Source organism: Carassius auratus, chromosome 16 (genome assembly GCF_003368295.1).
Source record: "Carassius auratus strain Wakin chromosome 16, ASM336829v1, whole genome shotgun sequence".
NCBI classification, from domain to species: domain Eukaryota; kingdom Metazoa; phylum Chordata; class Actinopteri; order Cypriniformes; family Cyprinidae; genus Carassius; species Carassius auratus.
The window spans coordinates 26,049,929-26,071,005 of record NC_039258.1 but is presented as its reverse complement, the minus strand read 5'-3'; the positions used below and the strand labels follow the sequence as shown (position 1 = coordinate 26,071,005).

Genomic DNA, 21,077 nt, shown 5'->3' with positions numbered 1-21,077 from the left:
CAGGTGCGTCACTGAAAGAACATATTAAAAATAATCACAATATTTATTCATCAGACCCACGGTCATTAGACTTGGATTAATATTGACTATATGGACACTCATAAGATGTCTATATGATATTCACAGGTAAAAATAAAACAAACATAACAGATACACACAGAAGGAATTACTTTAATAGGAATTTCACAACTCACAACTGTTAAAGAGACAGATGATAACTATTTGAATCATAACCTCTGAATATATTGGATAAGTCCAACACAATTAGATGGTCAGGCTGGTTATCCCCACTAGAAGATTCCCTGAATACAGCATTATATGGGAAAAACACATTTTTCCGCATTGACTGCAATTTAATAGTAGCCATGCATTCTGACAAATTTTTTTGAAGCAAAACATAAACTGCAGATATTTCATTATATTACAGTAGGCATTTTAAGTGCATAAATGTGCTGAGTTCTTGAAATCCTAAAAATAATGTTGTCGCAATACTGACTAGCTAAAGCTGCCACAAGAAGGATACAGTCCTGAGCCCTTCACTAGCAACTTTCTGCTGGTTCATGAGCTGAGAAGTCTTTTTTTTTATTTATTTAGTCAATTTCACACTAGTAAAAACATCCAAAAATAAATCAGATACTGGTAAAACTTTTACAATATTATAATATATTTGTGATTTATATCAAAGAAGGTATTCTGTTAGAATGCACAGCTACTTTTAAAATAGACTGTAAAAATGATTCTTTCAGTGTAGTTAAGCCATCCCCCAATGGCTAACTGAACCAATCTTGGACACCACTGTCTCTTGAGGGTCTCATGGCTCATGTTGACTCATGTCGTCCCTGCTTTTGGTCAGCTGGAAATATGGCCCTGGTCTGTCTATACATACCTGACCCAATGCAGTGCAAATGCGGTAATATAAAGCTGGACTGACAGCACATAAAATGGCACTGGGAAAGATTTAAACTAGGCTTGCGTTCCAAGCCCAGCCAGAGCTTTTTGTGGATGAGAAAACGTCCGGGAAAAGAGCTAATGGCCCATCTCAAGTCTGCTGAGAGTATGTGAAAAGGTTACCACACACACTGTTAACCTCATTCATATGACCTTATGACAAGACACATTCTTCTGATCTCCGAATATGATTTATGAGGGTGTTACACCACGCTCATGAGCATATATGCACATTTGCACGTGTGTGCATCCATGCGAGAACACAGAGGAACACATTAATCAGGAATAGTCTCATTAGCCAAAAATGTCCCACAATGCCTGCAAATGTAAGGGCTAATAACACTAAAATGTCCCACAATGCAGCAGGCCTGCATATTTGTAGTCTAACACACACACACACACTGTCCATTTCCTCTCTTTTGATCGCTTTATCCCTGCCTGGGCTCTAGTGTTAAAGTAAACAAGCTTTCTTCCCCAGCAATCACTGGAGATATGGCAGACAACGAATAATTAATGATTAGGGCCGGCTCGTTTTAGTAACGAGGCTTCGCTGGGACCGAATATTCAAATGAGAATTTATGACTCATCAGCAGCTTCTAATTAAGCACAACCGTTGCATTATTTATCAGCTGTTTACCACAATCACTGAGAGAGTGTGTTTGTCTCTAGATAGGACTGTATTTTATGCATCTACCTAGCAAAATAATGAAAAATCATCAAGACAGTCAAAGTCGAAGCTTTCATATTCATATCACATGAATTTAATTAACTTCAATATTTACGTTATGTAATCTTACAGTGAAAGCTGATGTTTAAGTGTGGTTGTACATTACTTAAAACATGAAAGAAAAGATCCTGGCACAAACTGCAACACCTTTTTTCCCCCGAAGTAGATTGCATCTGAAAATGAAGCTTTGATGAAACTCATTTACTCACCCACATCATTCTAAAGTTAGGAACAACAAAATAATAATTAAAAAAAGTTTATTCTCTATTCAAAGAAGATCATGCTCATGCACAAATTTCACTCTGTTCCTCACACAAATAAAATTTTATAACCTAACCCACAAGTCATGTAGCTTTTCTAATGCTTTAAGCAGCATCTTTCCACATTCACTTTCATTGAACACAAAAAGAGGAGCTCTGACATTCTGCTATAAATCTGCACTGTGAACTAACATAAACAACTGTATTTTTATGAACCAACATTAACAAAGATAAATAAATGCTATACAGACATAATGGCCATTTTTAGCTAATGCATCTCTAATGTTAACAACTGTGTAAACCAGAAAACCATTAGTTTATAAAGAGATTAATGAATGGTTGAACCTTAATTTTGGATAAACTATTATATTTAAAACATTAATTTTACTGATGATGAGAAACATTGTTAATTCTGTAATGTATAAATGCCTGTATGCAAATGCTGGGAACCTTTGACTGCTTACTTAGTCCAGAACCACAGAGATTGAGACACACATCTGGAGCAAAAGAGAGGTTTGCATCTATGAAAAAAAAAATTATTTCATTATGTAATCTATAAAACCATATAATTCAGCATTAAACTCAAATTTAAGAGATACAAATCATACATATTAAGGACTATGAATGATTTTGCATTATATATCATGTGCACATCTATAAGCCAACAAGAACCTTATGTATCATTGAACACTGATTAACAATGAATGATTTTATTAAGAATAGAAGACTTTAAATAGGCAGGTCAGTGTAACTCAGTGACTGTATAGCCCTTGCTCTCTTCAAATATTTGATGCTCCTTAAACTGAAATTCAAAGTTAAGAGCTCCCTGCAGAAAGTTCTGATTAAAGATATATGTTGAGCAAACAGCCTCTGGCATCTTTAGGTCAAAGTGCTTGAACACTTAATGCATGTGTGAGTTTTCACATCAAATGGTGCGTCACAAAAAGCTCTCAGCTCTATCCGAAGCTTTAAAGTCATAACAAATAAAATTCAGTGTCAGTGCCTGATGAACATTTCATTCTTTTCATTAGCTAAAAGTTCCTCAAACCGCTATTAAAAGTGTCAGCCAATCACTCCAGCTTAGAGTTGTGGCGAAGCATTATCTCAATTAGAGAGAGGCTCAGAGTGGCATTAGACTGGGAGTGAGCTTATGAGTCCTGCATGAAGGGATAGAAACACGACTCCAGGGTCACTGCGGAGACGCTTCAGAAATCTCTCTCTTTATAGTTCCAACTGCGGGCAGAGGTGAAAAAGTTTTATTCTTGGTTTCGTTTAGCTTTGTTATGAGCAGATCATTCAAACACCACTACAGCGCTTCGTCTAAAAAGAGAAACGGAGAGTAATTACTTTAAGTAGATAATGAAACAAGCCTATTCAAATCAAGAGTGATGAGACTAGATAAAAATAATCAAACATTAAACTGTTCAAAAACAAAAGGAAAGAATAAAATACTCTGAAAAGGTAAACCTGAAATGAAACTGGAATTTTCAGTTAATTAAAAATTGTACTTGCCCACCAAAAAGATTTTCTTATTTTCTAATTATAATTTTTTTCCTCTATTATTTTCAAATTCTATACTCATGTGAAAAAAAAAGTAATTACTGCATCTAAGAAAAGCAAGTAAACATAACACAGAGTAATTAAGTAAATTCATCAAATTTGTAAAAATCGGTTATGTAAACTTTCATCTAAATAAAACAGTTTATTTACTTTTTTCTTTTTTTTGAGTGACACTTAAATATTCAAGTAGCCACAAAGGAACCAATGACATTAATAAAAAAGTGTGTTGCAACAGTGCATTATGTTGCTAATGTGTAACATAACAGAAGAAAAGAAAAAGTCTTAGACTTTTCACTCATTTCCTCCATGTCTGCAGTTATCTTTCACTAGTTGCATTCACTCGTCTCCCAAAGTCATACTGAATGAAATATTACTGAAATATTTGAGAGAACATCTCATAAGCTGAATTTTCATGAAAAGCTTTTTATTAGATTGACAAAGTCTTTTCATATTTGTGGTAATAAGTCATAAACAGACTTCAACATTCAGCACGGGAATCACAACAGAGGTAACAATTCAATTTCATTTATTTTTATTAATTGTAACAACCATTTTATTTGCTCTTTTTGTTGAGCTACTACCGACAAGACAGAAAATAAAATAGCAAAATAAAAACAACAACTGTAAAACAAAGCAATTGCATAATTAATGCGGCAATGCACTTAAATGGCTGAATATGCAGAAAACTTAAATGGCTTAAATTTATTGAACTCAAAATATGTAAGGAATACTTTTAACATATTAGCAGAGATTTAAATTACACTTAAAACCAAGATGAAAGATGAAGATTTGCACAACTGAATTAAGTAAACTCAAATTACTTTTTATAGTGTAGGGTAATCTAGATGTAATATCACACATGCATGCATATTTTTTTCCACACATTTTTTTTTTTAAGTTACATTTATTGTGAAAACTGGGAGGCATATAACAGGTAGTTTTAACTTTAACTGATTTTCAGCTATTTAAGTGTGTGTAATTTCTGCATCTCTAACAGTACTAGATAAAATATTGACAATATCAAACAAGTTTCCCCAAACTCTCTCATCACCTACCATTGGAAACAACAAAACAACAACCAAAACAACAATTCCACCTTAAAATTATATCATAGTTGAGCCAATGTTGCTGTATCGGGCTGGTCGACAAATACAGTAAACATGTTTTGATATTATCTCGGATACCTAAATAAAAACAATCTGCCTGTAATCAAATGCAGATGTAATTCTATTATGCAACCTTATTAGATCACGCCAGCAATCACATCAGCAGTTTGCAAGGAGCTTCAAACACAGATCCATCACGCACTGAACAGATACGAATTCAAACAAGAAAAAATAACTACTATCTCAGTAAACGAAAACTCGACAACACAGTTTAACAACCCAGGAAACAAAAAGTGAACAGCAAAGATGACCCTCAGCCTTAACACACACATGGCTTCTTCGCTTCTAAAAAATACTCCTCAGTGCTCTTTTTTACCCTCCTGAGACTGACACGAAGGGAGAGATTATCTTCCCAAATTATCATTCTTATCAGAGCCGGTCTGAATTACTGATGACTCTCTCGCCGAGCTCCGACACACACACACACACAAACAAAAGACCGGAATGAGAAAGAGATAGAAAAAAAAAAAAAGAGAACATTATTAGTACCCAGTGAAGATGTGGAGATGTGTTAAAGCCTTAAAGCCAGCTTAGTCTCTAAGAGACTGTCATATGTTCCTTCTCTCAGAGAAAATCACTATAAAAGCCACATCTATAGCTAACACAATGTTAATTCTGTATAATGGTGTCCTGACATTAACAAAACCCTAGAGTAAGAAATTCAGACATGTACAAATCACATCACAGAGTAGCATGGCATAGCAAACAAACCAAAAGGTTGTAGGATCTTTGCACACAATGTAATCTTGAGCTTCATAAAATTAAGGTTGAATAATATTTTAATGATGTCTTTACTACCTTTATGGGACTTAAATGTGGTAGTTGCACTGCTGTCTATGCAGGGTCAGAAAACTCTTGATTTCATAAAATATATCTTCATTTGAGTCCTGAAGATGAATGAAGGTCTTACTGGTTTGAGTGAGAAATTAATGACAGGATTTTCATTTTTGGGTGAACTATCCCCATCCCTTTAAAAAAAATGGTCACTAATTTAAAACATTTTTTAAACTCACATAATTCCATTGAGTTACAGTTTAGAAAAAAAAAATGAAATCTGAAAACAAATGATGTGAGAAACTTTCTTGGTCATTTTGGTTACTAAGGTTTAACCAATTTAAGTTCAACCAAAACGAAAAGAGGTATAATGTTTTTTTACTTAATGCAAAGACATTCATTAATTTAAGCATGGCATAAGTATCCAGATGGGGTTACTGTCACTGTGTTCACAGACAAAAAGTGAAACACTCCACACGGGTCTCTGTGTGTGTGTATAACCTTGTGTGTTGGTCCCTGGGGTTTGAAGGGTTTTTTTATATCTCCCTCTTTAAAGATAATTAAGTCCTTCGCTACAGACATTAAACAGCACTTTCGTAACTTCTAAAGGGCAAGACTTCCTTCTCCTCCCAACTACAGCATTTCATACAACTATATCTCTTTTCGCTCTTTCCATTCCTCCCACTCGTCCTACTGCCTGTGTCGCTCTTCCTCTCCTCCCTCTGTTCAGCCCACTAACAAAGCAAGACATCAATCTTGTGCTGTCCCAGAGTGTGTCAGGCTTTGACCCAGCTGGAGTGGAACAGGAAATGGCCTTGCTAATATCGAGTTAGCTCATGCAGCATGCACTGCCACTACACACACACACACACACACACACACTCTCCTGAGTCCTCAAAACTCATTTTGAATTGCCACTGTCTGACAGTTACATACATAGCCAACAAAACTAATATTGAATGTGTTCATGCAGGACATTATGGCACAAGGACACACACATATTCTATAATCTATAAATCAAGCAAACATTTTACACCTGTAATAAGAACAGAGCCTTTCTTCCTTCATAGGATAACATGGAATAATTTTTTTTTTTTAAATCACTATTTCAAAGTATTTAAATATTTCCCCTCAATATGTGTCAGAATATTACAAATAATGATCATTTTGTTAAATTGTTCATGTTTTTGATTTCATTTTATTTTATTTATATTTTGGGTTATTAAAAAAAATTGTTAATACATACTCACACAAGATTATTTCTATCTGACCAAAGTCTGAACTCAAACCTGAGCAAGGACGCGTCTGATCCATAGTCTGATTGCGTCTGTGCATTGACTTTGTATGTAATCTACTCCCGCAAATCGTTGAAATCGTGTTAAATCCATGATTTATCTTTCTCATTGATGGCCAAAAGCAGTTGGGTAGAAGACAACAAATCCCATCATTCCACACTCCTCCTTAGCGTCATCAAACCACGTGATTGTTATTGTTTTGGTAGTGTGCCCTCTAGTGGCAGATCATACAACCTGTACCTTTAAATTACTTAATATTTCTTTATACAAAATTGTTATTATGTAGTCATTTAAAACATTAACCTCACCATGAATTAATGAATTTAACTGCACTGATGCAACTTCTGAGCCTCATTAAATTTCTGAAAATACAGCTTCAAGCCACTTGTGGCACAGAAGAACACACTTCTGTAGAACAATCTTAATGTCTTAAACGCTGACTTCATTTGATTAGTAACTTATTCTACTTTTTATCATATTGTTTTAATTAGAAATGTTAAAAAGCCTTTAAATCAATATTTTTTTCATTTGATAAATGATATACTTATATAAATAGTTATATAAAGTTAGAAAAATTCCATAAAAGGTAAAAACTTAATTCCCTCAAATCATTTTAAGGAGTCAAATATCACCTTGTAATGGGAAGGTCAGTTTTCAGAATTTTAAATGATTGATAAGGTACTCCTAAATGTTTGACCGTGCTCCTAAAGTTGTTAAATTATTCCTATTACAAAAAACCCTATTACAAAAATTTATCATTCTTATGCTGAATGTTCTAAAACAAAATCCAACAGGGATTTCTTGGGAGCTTGGACTGCCTTCTAGATAACTACATTTGTCCATCCTTCTTTTTCTCTCTTCCTTTCTCTCGGTTTAGAAGTGCTCACCTTTCCCAGCTGTCCAATCAAAGGGCCTTGCCGCCAGGGGCCCGGCTTCTGTCTAAACACCCGCTGTCGCAGAGCTGACCCTGCAACCTTTGGCATCATTTTGACAGACAGCCAGGTGACTGGTTTTAATATTAATATGTTCCCCATGCTGAGAGGAGATTCTATTCGTGTTCAGCTAAGGGAGAGCAGATGCTTTTTAAAAGTCAGGCAGCAGCCCTCAGTCCTTCACTGTCTCCTCAGGATGAACCGTACAAACATAAGCAAGTGTGAAAAAGAACTAAAGAAAAGGGTGCTCCACACAGCTGTCAATTTATCATTCTCTCTCCCTCACCTTACAGCATCTCATCCTGGTCCTGCCCTACTTCATTCTGTCTCTCGACCCCATCATTCTTCCTTTTCCACTTCGCTATTATTTAAATTCTCTGTTCTCTCACTTTTGCCGATACCTCTCTCCAAGTGCTGGACGGAAAGAGCCCTACTGCACACTCACACTCAACTGCAAAGGTCACAGTAAAGTGCAAATAAAATACCAATCCTGCATTATTTAAAGGACACCTTAGTGCTGATAGAAAAAGCGATATGGGTTTAAAGGGAAACAAATCTATAGTCTTAGCCTTATTAACTGTGAACACGGTCTCCCTCAGAACTCCAAAAGAGCTGTGGGACACCTTGATACAAAAGACTAAAACTACTAACCAACACTGGAGGACTATACAATTCACTTCAGCTTCTGAACATTTGCGTCTCACAAACAAGTCAACTGCCTATACCTAGACAGCATGACATCATTATGGTGTACACATGCATTCAATAGAAGCAGGAACACATGCATTCAAAAGGGTTTCTTTAGTTATAATAATAATATTAATAATTCCTTATGGGTTACAAGAACAGCTAACCAATTTGTTCCTTTCACCCGCCAAAGAGCAGCCACAGAAGAAGTCATCTTTAGGTAGTAAATAACTGTCCTGCTGACAAATTATACAGTATAAGAACACACCGGGTGATGGTTTACTCTACAGCTGCAGTAGAGCTCACATTAAACCTCCTCATTACACACAACACTGACAGCTTTAAGCCTGTTTGTTAGACATGTAGCTAATATTAGTGTACTTGTACAAGACGTATTCTATAGGTCTTTAAATGTGCTTTCACAGCAAGAGTGGATTGTCTTGGATTAAACTGTGCTCACACTGGATAAATAAAGACTGACTCTAGAATGGATCCAATGCACTCTTATGAAATGATTTCTAACCCAGTAGCTTGAGAACAGCTCATCAGTGGAACCGGTGTAGAGGACGGCATTACTAACACCTCAAAGAATTACTGACAGGTACTTTACGCTCCTCTTCAACATTCACTGACATTTCACGTCAGCCTTGCCGAGGAGCAGTGAAGATGAACATTCTGAAACATGAATTCTCTAAACCGATCGAAACATTTGAAATGTTTCTTCTTAAAAGTGTTGATCTAGACCATCATCTTACCTCATATTCTTCGGCCTCGATCAGCAGTTTGGCTGTTGTTATTCTGGATTCATAAGGCGGGATGTTGCTCTAAAACATAAAACAAAAACTGTAAATATTAACTGAAAAGTAAATTAGTTTAAAAAAGACTTGATGTGATTTCATAAAGAAAATTATGAAAACTTATTTTTCATTTTTATAGAACAAATGCTACTCTTTTACAGCTAATTTACACAAATTTATTAGAAAATAAATACACTGGTTTTTTTTTAGACAAGAGACCCTTATGCTCCCCAAGGCTGGATTAATTTTTTTCAAAAATACAGTGAAATATTATTATATTTTAAAATAACTATATTTCTACTTTCATATATATATATATATTCCTGTATTGCCAAAGCTGATTTTTAAGTAGCCATTACTCCAGTCCTCAGTGCCAAATGATTCATAAGAAATCATTATGATATGCTGCTTTTGCGTTTATGAAACGTTTTAATTATTAGCATTTTAATGACTGAAAACTGTTTTGCTGCTTGACTTTTAGAATTTATTTGAAATATAAATCTTTTGTTTGTACCCATGTAAAAGAGTCACTTTTGCTCCATTTAATGTGTCCTTGCTGAATAAAAGTGTTAACTGCTTGTCTTTTTAAATGTACATTGTTTATTACTGAATATTGTTTGTATTGCATCTACTGGAAAATATCTATGAATAAAATGATAAAACTACTGATATTATGCAGTGCCTGAAGATAGTCCACAGCAACTGTGCTATTACCCATTTTCAAAAATAGTGGAGTGCACCTTTAAAGTTGATGTCGAAGGTATTGTGAATGGTAATCAGCAGTATACCACAAACGCTTTCAATAAACCTTTGATAATTCTCATTTTTACTCAACATTGCTTAAATTTCGTAGGTCATTTTACTTCATGACATAACTGCAAATAATACAGGTGGTTTAATAACTATTTAAGGACAGAAAAATGCCAAATAGTGTATTGTTAACTATCAAAAGGGAAACAGCTTTAAATTTGCATTTGGCTAATGGTCCATTAAATAAATAAAAGTTGAATTACTAAAAAAAATTTAAGTCTCAATAGACATTTTAATAATGCCAATTTTATAAACACTATTTACTTAGTCTATATTTCATCACACCATCAAGGCCATTTCATCTGTTGTGTTAATTGTAGCCTGTCTGTGATGTTGCATTGTTTACTGTACAAACACAAGCTCTCATCTCTTTACTGAATAAATGTTGTTGTTTTTTTTTTTTTTTTTTATAAAAGGGTTGATAAGAGCTCTGAACCCGGATTACATCATGCTTTAAACAGGCACATACTCTCCTGCCTGCCAAGATTTCTGTGCAAACGTCACAAAGCAGCATCTACATATGACAAATTTATGTCTAGTGCCAGAAAGTTTCCTGAAATTTTAACCAGCAGGAAAGTAAACAACTTTTTTAAATTCCCTCAGCGAGTCAGTTCAGGTGAGGCTTGTTTTTCAGTTTCTTCAGCCGCGTAGAGCCCTCCTTAACTTCATTTAGTCACACGGAAATTAAAATATGTCTTTGAATAAGCATGAAACTTGTAGCCTTAAGCAAAAAAAACAATTAAGAGTCGCAAGACTGTCAGCAGTGAAGCATGGTCACTCGATGAAGGATGTGTGTGTGTGTGTGTGTGTGGCCCCAGGGCCACCCTTGCGGCAGACTGCCACAGCCTTGGCCTGGTATTCAGAGAAAAATGAAAAGATAAAATAAGCTAGTTTGTTTCTTTTCTTTCCTTATCTTTCTCAGACTAAAAACTTTTTAAGTGCAGTATTTTTTCGTTCCATGCCATCAGAAAGAGGTCAAAGAAAAGGTCATGATGCATCCTATCTTTATCTCTCTGTTGCCTTTAGAACACAAACAGCTGTGCTCACACCTTATTCTGATCTTCTTCCTCCTCCATGTCATGCTCTGTGCTCGCCATTGATTCTTCCTCTTTCTGTAGGCTAGGCAACCATGACGACACGCTCTTCTTCAGGTACTCACGCCCCTCCTGCAGAAAAACATAACAAAACTGAAAGAGCCGCTCCTCTAGTTATACTGATTGTAAAAAAATATGCCTCTTTAAGGAAAAGGTATAGGATGAGAGGAACAAGGATATGAGGATTTAGGAAGTAGAACTGGATGACAAGTAGTAGGATAGGACAACAGGGTGCTCTACAAGAAGAGGGGAAGTGGTAAAGGATGAAAGGAAGTGAGAGAAATTAGGATAACTGGTAGTGGTATGAGATGAAAGGAAGTATGATAGTATGAAAAGAAGTAGGAAAAGATAAAAGGGATTAGAATATGTTGAGGACAGGAAAATAGGAATTAGGTTGGGAAGAGAAAGACAGTCTAAAAGGAATAAGCATATGATGCAAAGAAGCAAGAAACAGGGCCATTAAAAACTGGTATACGAAGGGAGGAAGTAAGATGATAAGATAGGAAACAAGATGGAATGAGGAGATAAGAAACTAGGACGAGGAATAAAATGACAGGAAGTAGAACAGGACACCAGGAAGCTCTATAAGATGAGGGGAAGTAGTGTCAGATAAGAGGAAGTCACAGAATAGAATGACGGGTAGCAAAGGATAAGAGTAAGTAGGTAAGAAACAATAAGTCAGAATGAGAGGAAGCGATATAGGATTTAGAGGAAGTAGAACTGTATATGATGAAAAGTAGTAAGAAAACGCACAGGTAACAGAAAGTAGTAAAGGATGAGAGTAGGTGACAAAGTAGATTAACAGGTAGTGGTATGAGGAGGTAAAATAGAGAAAAGGATGAAAGGAAATAGGTCAGGGTGAGAGAAAATGAGATGAGGAAGTGATAAAGGATGAGAGGAAGTGGTACTGTATATGATGCAAAGAAGTACTGTAGAAAATAGCATGAGCAATAAGTATTAGTATAGACAGAAGAAGGAGCAAAGCATGAAAGGAAATTAAAAAGTAGGATAACAGGTAGTAGTACAAGACGAAATCAAGTAGGATAGGAGGAGTGAAAGCAGTAAAGGAGAAGAGAAAATAGAGTACGTTGAAAGGAAGTGTGATAGGACAAAGGAAGTAAGAGTGAGAGACAGTAATATAAGATGAGAGGAGACCTTACAGCATGACAGGAATTCCCACTGTATGTTATGACCAGAAGCAGGAAATAGCAAGTGAATAATATGTGGTAAAAGGAACAAGATAAAGGACATGAGGGAACAATACATGAGATGAAAGGAAGAACTGAATGTAGAATATGTTGAGAGGAATTCACTATGAAGTTGGAATATATGTTGTGAAGTAGGAAATAGTATGAACAAAAAGCAGTGGTTTAGGATGAGAGGAAATGGTACTGAATGAGAGGAAATAGTAAAACATGAGAGGAACATAAGAAAATAGCATACTGTAAATAAGAATAAGAGAACGTGGTAAATGACAAGAGGGAGGAAAAACTGGATGAGAAGCAGTGACAGGATGAGATGAGAAAGTACAAACCTTAGAGGTTAGAGGACACAAAAAGACTCAAGTTTGTGATTGTTCAGTCAAGTTTCGCTGGCAGGTCTTTGAAGGGAATTGGAAGTGTCTTCTAAAGTGAATTACCCACAAATATTACATGAAAAGCTCAACTCAGACGTGCTGGGCTTATGTCTGTTTGCCCCCTAGTGGTTCAGTGAGGACTGCATCAAAACACACTAGGAGTAAATCTGTCCCAGAGTCATATTCAATAAGCTTGTTTTCTTAATGGCTTGTAATTCATTAACTGTGACCTAACTCTCTAATCTGCCATTGTTGCCTATCCCTCATACAAAAACCATTGTACATGCCCAAAACCTGTCTTTCTTAATCACTCGCTCTCTCACATAATTTCTATCTGTGTCTGCTCATAAATACATGACTCGGCTATTCTCCACCTACACTAATTATGAACGCATAATGACCCACTGCTCAGAACTCTGCAGTGAACTAGAGAGACAGTGAGGGAACTCTGGGTAATTCACTCCACAGTTGTCCTGTCGTACCTCAGTTTTCTCGATGCTGAACAAGTAGCTGGCCATCAACTGGAGAGCTTCAGGGTTGTGCTCGTCGTACTGTAAGGCTTTGTCGATGGCCTCTTTGCAACGGTCAGCAGCGCCCTCCTCCATGCTGTCAAACAATAAAAAAAAAGAGTTAGAAAGCTAATTAAAGCACATAAAAGCCAGTCAGGGATATTAAACTCATGTGCAAATACAATCTTTTCCATAAATACCGGTGTGCAAATATTTTCAAAGAAATTATGATCAATCAATACCTTAATTAAAAAGACAAGAGATATTAAAAAAGGATAAGAAGAGAACAATATAATAGGTAATGATATAAAGTGAGAGATACAGGATGAGAAGAAGCAATATAGGATAAAAGGAAGCAGGATAGAATGAGATCAAGTGTTATAAGATAAAAGAAAGCAGGGTAGGATGAGAAGTCATGATACAGGTTAAGAGCATGTTGGATAAGATAAAAGAAAGCAAGGATGAAAACGAGGACGAGGTAATAGGAACCAGTGTATAATAAGGAGGAGGATGAGATGAGGAAGTAGGAAGCATCAAAATTTTCATAATGTTTGTCACCAATGTCAATATCACAAAAGTTCATGTAAACTTTTGCTCACACAAAACAAAGAGTGACTGATTAAATAACAATAAGGAATGAATTACAAGCAACGGAACAAAAACTGCAATAGAACAAATAAAATGCTATACATACACTGTATAAATTAATCAGATGTATAACACTCACTGTGTAAATGAAATCTATATTTCTTCTTATTAAAGCTCATTGAAGCGATTTCGTCAGACAGTGTTTGATTAGACAGTGAAGTCGTGACATTTGCCAAGTATGGTAACCTATACTCAGAACTGGTGCTCTGCATTTAACCCATTCAAGTGCACACACACACAGCAGTGAGAAGTGAACACACCAGACCCCCTTTACTGTAAATCAGCACAATCTTTTTTAACAACCAAAAAATGGCTGTTTCATGGTCTGTTGAGGAAGTACAGATGTTCCTCACATTGATAGCTGAGGAGCAGATACAGTGAAAGTTTGATAACTTATAACATTCAATAAGCACCGTGTCTACCGGTATTTTGCCCAAGCCAAAATGGAAGTAAGGAAAGTGGTAAAGGTTGTAAGAAGTGTGTGTATTTAATCATAAAAACCTGATAAATAAGTTTGAACTTTCTACATTTTGAATAAATATTTAGAGCCTCCTGAAACCACACATATACATTTTTTTTTTTTGCATGTGCACATATAGATATACTTCATATAGATGAATATTATATATGGGTCAAAGAAATTAATAAAAGTTTTCCTGAGCAAAAAAAAAAAATATATATATATTTTTATCATGATTTACAAAAGACATTCAAAATGCCATTCAGTGTAACAATAGTTCATATAATACCAAAAAAATCTAGTCAGGCATATTTAGAACAAAAATCATTTGATGACCTTAAAAGACTTCACATTGACTTCACAAATCACATTGCAGCCCCTAAAACTAAATCAACTGCATTTTTAAATCTTTATTTTTTTATTTTACAGGTTTTACCCATTTTTCAGTAAGTTTTTAATCATGTAAAATATTTTAAAAAATAAGTGCAATTAATATTTATTTTTAATATTTAAATGAGTACACATCAGATTGAGTATGTTGTTTAATTTTTACATACATATATCTGTTACACTGAATGATTATGGAACATTATTTCACCCATTTTTTAAATTTTATTTTTACAAAGTTATCTGAAACATTAGACACTTTACTTGCATTGCAATATGCAAGCATATTTTAATTGCATTAAATATGTTTTTTAATTAAATGAAGATACCAAAATGGGAAGCATCTAATATATATTAGAATTAAATGCATTTTTGGAACTATTTCAAAGTAACACACACTGCATGCTTTAGCTCTGTATGGGTACAATGTCTACACCAAAAATTACAAGTTTGACCAATAATTGAACTAAACAAGAGTTTCCACAGCACCCAAGGGCAACAACACTAGTGAAGAAAATGTTATTTGTTAGCGCCCGCGCACACACACACACACACACAAACTCTTTCCAGCCCCTCTTGATTTTCTAGTTATCGCCTGCAGCAAACATCTACCACAACAACAACCCGATACACACGTACAACTATACAGTACATCAAGAGGAAAGGCATGGAGACGTACTGTACTTTGCTAGAGGCTGCTGCTGTACCTTCATAATGTACAACGATGTGTGAAAATGGTATGGAGCTTACTTAGTCAATAAACCTGACCTTTCCCTCATGCTTTGCATTTCAATCTCAGGGTTTGAAAGAAGTCACGTCGTGCCAAGATCCTCGGCAATCAACAACTAAACGCATCTCTATTCCACATCTACTTTTCATCCCTCTCCTACCATATCATTACTCCAATCCTGAGTTCTATCCCTCTATCAACCAGTCTGTGATTAGATCTTTTCTGCAGGCCTCAGAGCAGATGGGCTCCAGTCTGCAGCGTCCCAGGTGTGTATGTCTGTGTGTGTGTGTGTGTGTGTCATATCTCTGCAGGTACAGAAAGCCAAAAAGGTTGAGGAAAAAAAAAAAAAAAAAAAAAAAAGAGAAAGGCTAGAGCAAACAAAGAGGTTGAATAGGAGCCAGAATATATCGGTGTAAAAAAAGGCAGATATTTACCAGAGATCTGTGAAGAAGATCTCAGCGATGGAACAGAAGGCCACAGACACGTCCTTCTTTGAGACGGCACAGACAGATGGAAATGCAGCCGCTCCGAATGCACTAGCCTATCAGAACACAGAACCACATGTGACAATGAAATAAAATAATAATAATAATAATAATGCACCCTTTCATTGTTCACTCACCTTGCTTTTCCAAGGTTTTTTTTTTTTGTGGAATTTAAAAATTAACATCTCATCCTAGTCTCTCTCAAAAATCACCATAGATATAATATGCCACCTGTTCTTATGGCTTCAGAAGACTTACCTTTTATTTATTTTATGTTTCTTTAACCTTTCACAGCACACATAGCATAAAAGTTTTCTATTTTTATGCTGAATGCGGAATAAGATTTATAATAACATAATATTTTATAAATCTTATATTGTTTGAAATTTATCAATTACAATAATGTTTCTAACACACATTCAAGATGTTTAGTAGATATTGACATTTCTAATACATGCACACTGTCAGCAGTGATTCTCCAGGGACCAGGGTTGCAGGATGATTTTTACAGAAATATTTGAACGAATTTATTGTTATTAACAATATTAATATTAGAACATTAAAATAATCGTACTCAATTTAAATGATTAAGAAAAAAACATGCAAAAAATATTAAAATATTTGTTCAACAATTTTTTTTTCAGCATACAGTTCTTGATTCTTTTTTTTATATATATACATATCAAATGTGGTCAATTCCTATGTAAACATTCCTAAGTTCTGTTAATAAAGATAAATAAATAAAAACAATTCAAATGAAACAAAGCTAAAAATAAAAACTGGTGGGCCTTTGAAGACTGTGTTATACAATACCGGTAGCCACTGAAGACAAAAGGTCTGAGGGTCACTGTTCTATAGGATTTTATTTTCTGCTTATGTTTTATTGCCCTCTAGTGCTGAAAGATTCAACTGCATATTTAGCTCTAAATAAATCCTACAGCTGACTCCTCTTTGTTCAAACTAATACAACTATCCGTCAAGACAAGTCATTTAAACCACCGAGGATGTGCATTTTATGCTGCCACAATGCTCAGAGTATTATTCATAGCATCTGAATTTAATTCACAGCAGTGTATGCAAGGCCTGTGTGGTCACTGCAATTGATTACAGTTTGCTTTGCTGTAAAACAATGTCTGTGACCAACTGGTTTTCAATACCTCTCTACTTACAGGAACAAGACACATCTGGCCTTCTGTCTGTTGCATTTACCCGCCCTGCGTAGACACTAGACTGACACGAGCAGCGCACACAGGCATTCTATGAGACCAGCTCAGCATAACTAAATGCCTCCTGCTATTATGTCAGTGCTAATTCTGGGCCTTCCAGAAAGCATTACTCTGATTCAGCAGCTAACTTAGTAATCAATGCAAAGAAAGTGCCGTCCATTGGGAAAATGATGGAATTCATCCATTATTCATTAGCCAAAGCTCTCAGGCTTCCTAAACAAATGGACAATTCCTTTGTATCTTAGAGAGTGAAATTCTGTTTACATCTGGTCTCTGATAGTCTCTCTTATTTTCAGGCTTGTCGAACTTTAAAATACATACGGTCACATCATATTTTACTGTGTGAACCTTCTACAACAGTATGCATACTGTGTCGTGGTATATTCTAGCTATAACTTACGGACTCATCTTAGTACTTGTATCTTTTATATTTACTTATATATTATATTACTATATTAACTGTATGTTCTCCCAGCCAATTCCTACTCAAACTAGTCCAAAGCTAGCCCTATTGCATTTTGAGGGGTCCCTCGTTAAAAATTGCATTATTTTTTTTTATTTTTTTGGCAAGGTTCCCCGGTAAAATTCACATTTCAGGGGATAAATATCTCGTTATTTGGGTTGCTTCAACCCACAGACATGAAAACAACCTGTTGCAACAGTGCCAAGGTAGCCCTATTCTGCAGGAAAACTTTTTTTATTTGGCAACACTGATTAGCTACAGTATGTGCTGTACTGTAGGTCATCGCAAATTCCACAACATGGTGAATACTGGGGCTAGTTGTCACTATATTTAATCCGAGTACATTTACATTTCTGCATTTAGCAGAGTAGGTTGATTCTTCATCAGTTTCTGTACAGACAGCTTTCAGAAATGTTTTGGGGTGTTTGTTTGAGAAAAGAAGAAGAAGAAAAAAAACTTATGTGACAACATTCCAAGCACTCATTTAAATGGAAATCTCAGAATAATTATTTACCTAGATATAACCCTGGTTTTAACTTCACTATGTAAAAATATATCTGGTCTTGTTTACATTTTACCTGGATTTGTGAGTTCCTCTGATAAAAAATAACGTGGACTACCATTCAAAAAACTGCTGTTGGTAAGATTTGTTAAACAGGATTTAATAGAAGTCTCTTATGTTGAACAAAGCTGTATTTCTTTTATCAAAAATAGAGTACATTAATTTTGCAACATACATTTACACTTTAAAACAAAAATTTTCTATTTAAAAAATGTAATATATTCCTGTGATGGCATGCCTGAATTTTCAATAGCCATTATTTTAGTCTGCTGTGTCCCAGATTCTTCAGAAATCATTCTAATTTGACATTTCTTATTATTATCACTGTTGAAAACAACTGAACTGCTTAATAGTAGAGGTCGACCAATGTAAAAAAAATGAAAATAGAAAATTGTTGTTTTAAAGTGTAAATGTATAGTTGATTCCTGGAACAATCGGTTATTATCAGCAGAAATCCATGCCGATAGTTTTCCGCGTCTGTTGCTGGAGCGCCTGAGAAGGCTGTTTTCATTATACAGTGCGAGAGTGGCCTCTAGTGGCTGAATCACTGACAGCACATGCGGTTTATTTAGACACGTGATGCTGCACACTGAACAGAGCAAGAAACTTCAGACCCGGATTTAAATGCTGCTGACAGAAAATTCTGCTGCACCACAGACCGCCATTCACATAGTTTTCCATTAAATTACATTATAACATACACCGCTCTTTCCATTTGCTTCAAATTTATCTGTGCCTCATTGATGTGAAAATGTATAAGTTTCATTATTTTAATTAATCAGACTTTCATTTTGATTAATAAACTCTATTTTATCTTTTAAAAAGAAGTGGAGAAATGTTTTTATGGAAAAAACAGAATCCAGAAATTGTAAACAGAAATAACAGAATTTGGAAAATAAAATAAAATGGAATTTACGAAAAAATACAACTGATTTCATAGGTGCCCTATTAGAGTGTAGTAATTTCAACATTTACTATAAAAAATTATTATTATTAAATATTATTATTACTTCTACTTCTACTATTACTACTAATAGTATGGTTCAGTATTTTTATTTTTATTTTTAAATATAGCACTATTTTAGTTTTTGTTCAGTATCCATTTTAAATTTAATTAACCTGTATCGTCCAGTGTGGTCCAACCTAGCTATCGGTATCGGTAAACCTCACACTATTTTGTGAAAACCATGATAAATGTTTTTTCAGAATTCTTTAAAGAACAGAAAGTTCAAAGGAACATTAGAACAAGTTTCTTTCCATAATCTCAAATCCCAAACATTTGAATGGTAGTGTATGCAAATGTATAAATGAAATAATCAAGTCACCTAAATATCTATGTAAAATGCTTGAACTGTGTGTGTATCAGCAGTGTCTTGCCTCATTGGTGTGTTTGTCCATGACGTTGAGCATGACCTCAGTTCCTTTACTGAAGTACTGAACAGCCTCTCTGCCTGTGTGAATCTGCCCCAGGTACATGTACTTACTATGGCCCTCCTCTGGACTGAGCTCCACAGCCTTCAGATAAACGTAAACCACTGTTAAGGACCGTAACACTCAAATACAATCATGCGCTCTTCAAGAAAAGGAAAAACAAGACTAGAGGCTTCACGAGGACAGTACAGGATAAACATATTCAAGTTATTTGTATGTACTGTGGAAGGATATCTGTTTAGCTTTCTCTATATCTCCCAGCTCACTGCAGATGTTCCCCATCGTGTCCAGAAGGGTCAAGTTTGTGGGTTCAATATCGAGCGCTCGCTGACAGTACAGCCTGGCCATGTCAAAGTCAAAGTTGTCTACACACTCTTCAGTCTTAGAAGAAAAGAGAGGTACAGTAGTACAGTCTGAAAACAAGCACTAATATTTCATGTCTTTAAGATGTCATTATAGGAATTCTATTACCTTTTCAATTAGTTGATCAATTGTGTATTTTTCAGCTGTTTTCTTTTTGGCTCTTTCCTGCATCTTGGCTTTCATTCTCTCCTGTGGCGACATCAAGGCACCTGGACATCAAGAAATGATTTTCACAAACCACTCACATTAGCAAACTTTCCTGAACAGGATTCAGCTGCAAAGTTTGTTAAATGTGAATAGGTTAAGCACAGTTATGACAAGTCTGACAATCCTTCTTCAATAAACTCTACATAGCATTAATCAGGTCACGTGGATATTAAATGACATGTTTACATTAAAGCCTTACTGTCAAAGCAAACAGTCTATATCAAGAGACCGCTTTAATTAATGTGGCATTTAAAAAAAAAAAAAAAAAGTGTTTTAAAGTCATTATTGTAGTGAAATACAAGCAATATGGCCAGACCGTTTAACACTATATAATCTTAAAACTGACATACCTCCAGTTGGTTTAGTGTCTTTTCTTTTAGCTTTGTTTTTCTTTTTAGATTTAGCTTGTCCGCCCATTGCTGTTAGATCAAATATGTGAATTTGTCACTTTTTATAGAGGAAAACACTTCTCTAGAACAGCGTCCACTTGCCAACGAGAAAGTACGCATGGGCTACAATATGATTGACTTCCTGTTAAGTCACATCTTTAACAAAATAAAAGTCTCCAAGGAAATGTTTATTCTTTTGATGATTCTGTTGTTGAAACGTATATGAGACTGCTTCTCTTCTCAGTGCATTTCTCAGTGCAAGAAGCGTTGTTTGAATGCATCGTACAAATAATGGAAATTGATTTATTAAATACTGTTTATTTTATTCATTGAAATATTTGTATTGAAAATAAATGACTATACATGCTAAAAAGTAAATTAATAAAAACTGCAAGAAAAATTGTCTAAAGAATTATATACGTTTTTCAGTAAGTGTATTCAGTAATTTTTCATTATTAACCATTTCATTGCCAATTTATACATATCATGTGTACAAATTTGCCTCGTTACCCGAAGGTACCTTGCATTATAAAGTCCAAATGTTCAGTGTTCATTTATTTACAATGTTAAATTTGGGCATTATTTTCTGAC

The 21,077-nt window shown here is 35.1% G+C and overlaps 1 protein-coding gene across 1 annotated transcript in view; it reads right to left on the bottom strand.

The window, feature by feature from the left end:
* si:dkey-12j5.1 (probable assembly chaperone of rpl4) overlaps positions 1–20,623 on the bottom strand; it is a 77,325-nt gene extending 56,702 nt beyond the window's left edge. The window contains exons 1-8 of the mRNA XM_026284883.1: positions 20,448–20,623; positions 19,999–20,099; positions 19,762–19,908; positions 19,474–19,623; positions 15,795–15,901; positions 13,109–13,232; positions 11,006–11,122; positions 9,105–9,173 (exon numbers count right to left, since the gene is read on the bottom strand). Coding sequence (XP_026140668.1) covers positions 9,105–9,173; positions 11,006–11,122; positions 13,109–13,232; positions 15,795–15,901; positions 19,474–19,623; positions 19,762–19,908; positions 19,999–20,099; positions 20,448–20,514 — 882 coding nt within the window. The 5' untranslated portion in view covers positions 20,515–20,623. The remainder of the gene's footprint in view (positions 1–9,104; positions 9,174–11,005; positions 11,123–13,108; positions 13,233–15,794; positions 15,902–19,473; positions 19,624–19,761; positions 19,909–19,998; positions 20,100–20,447) is intronic.
* Between the last annotated feature and the right edge of the window lie 454 nt (positions 20,624–21,077).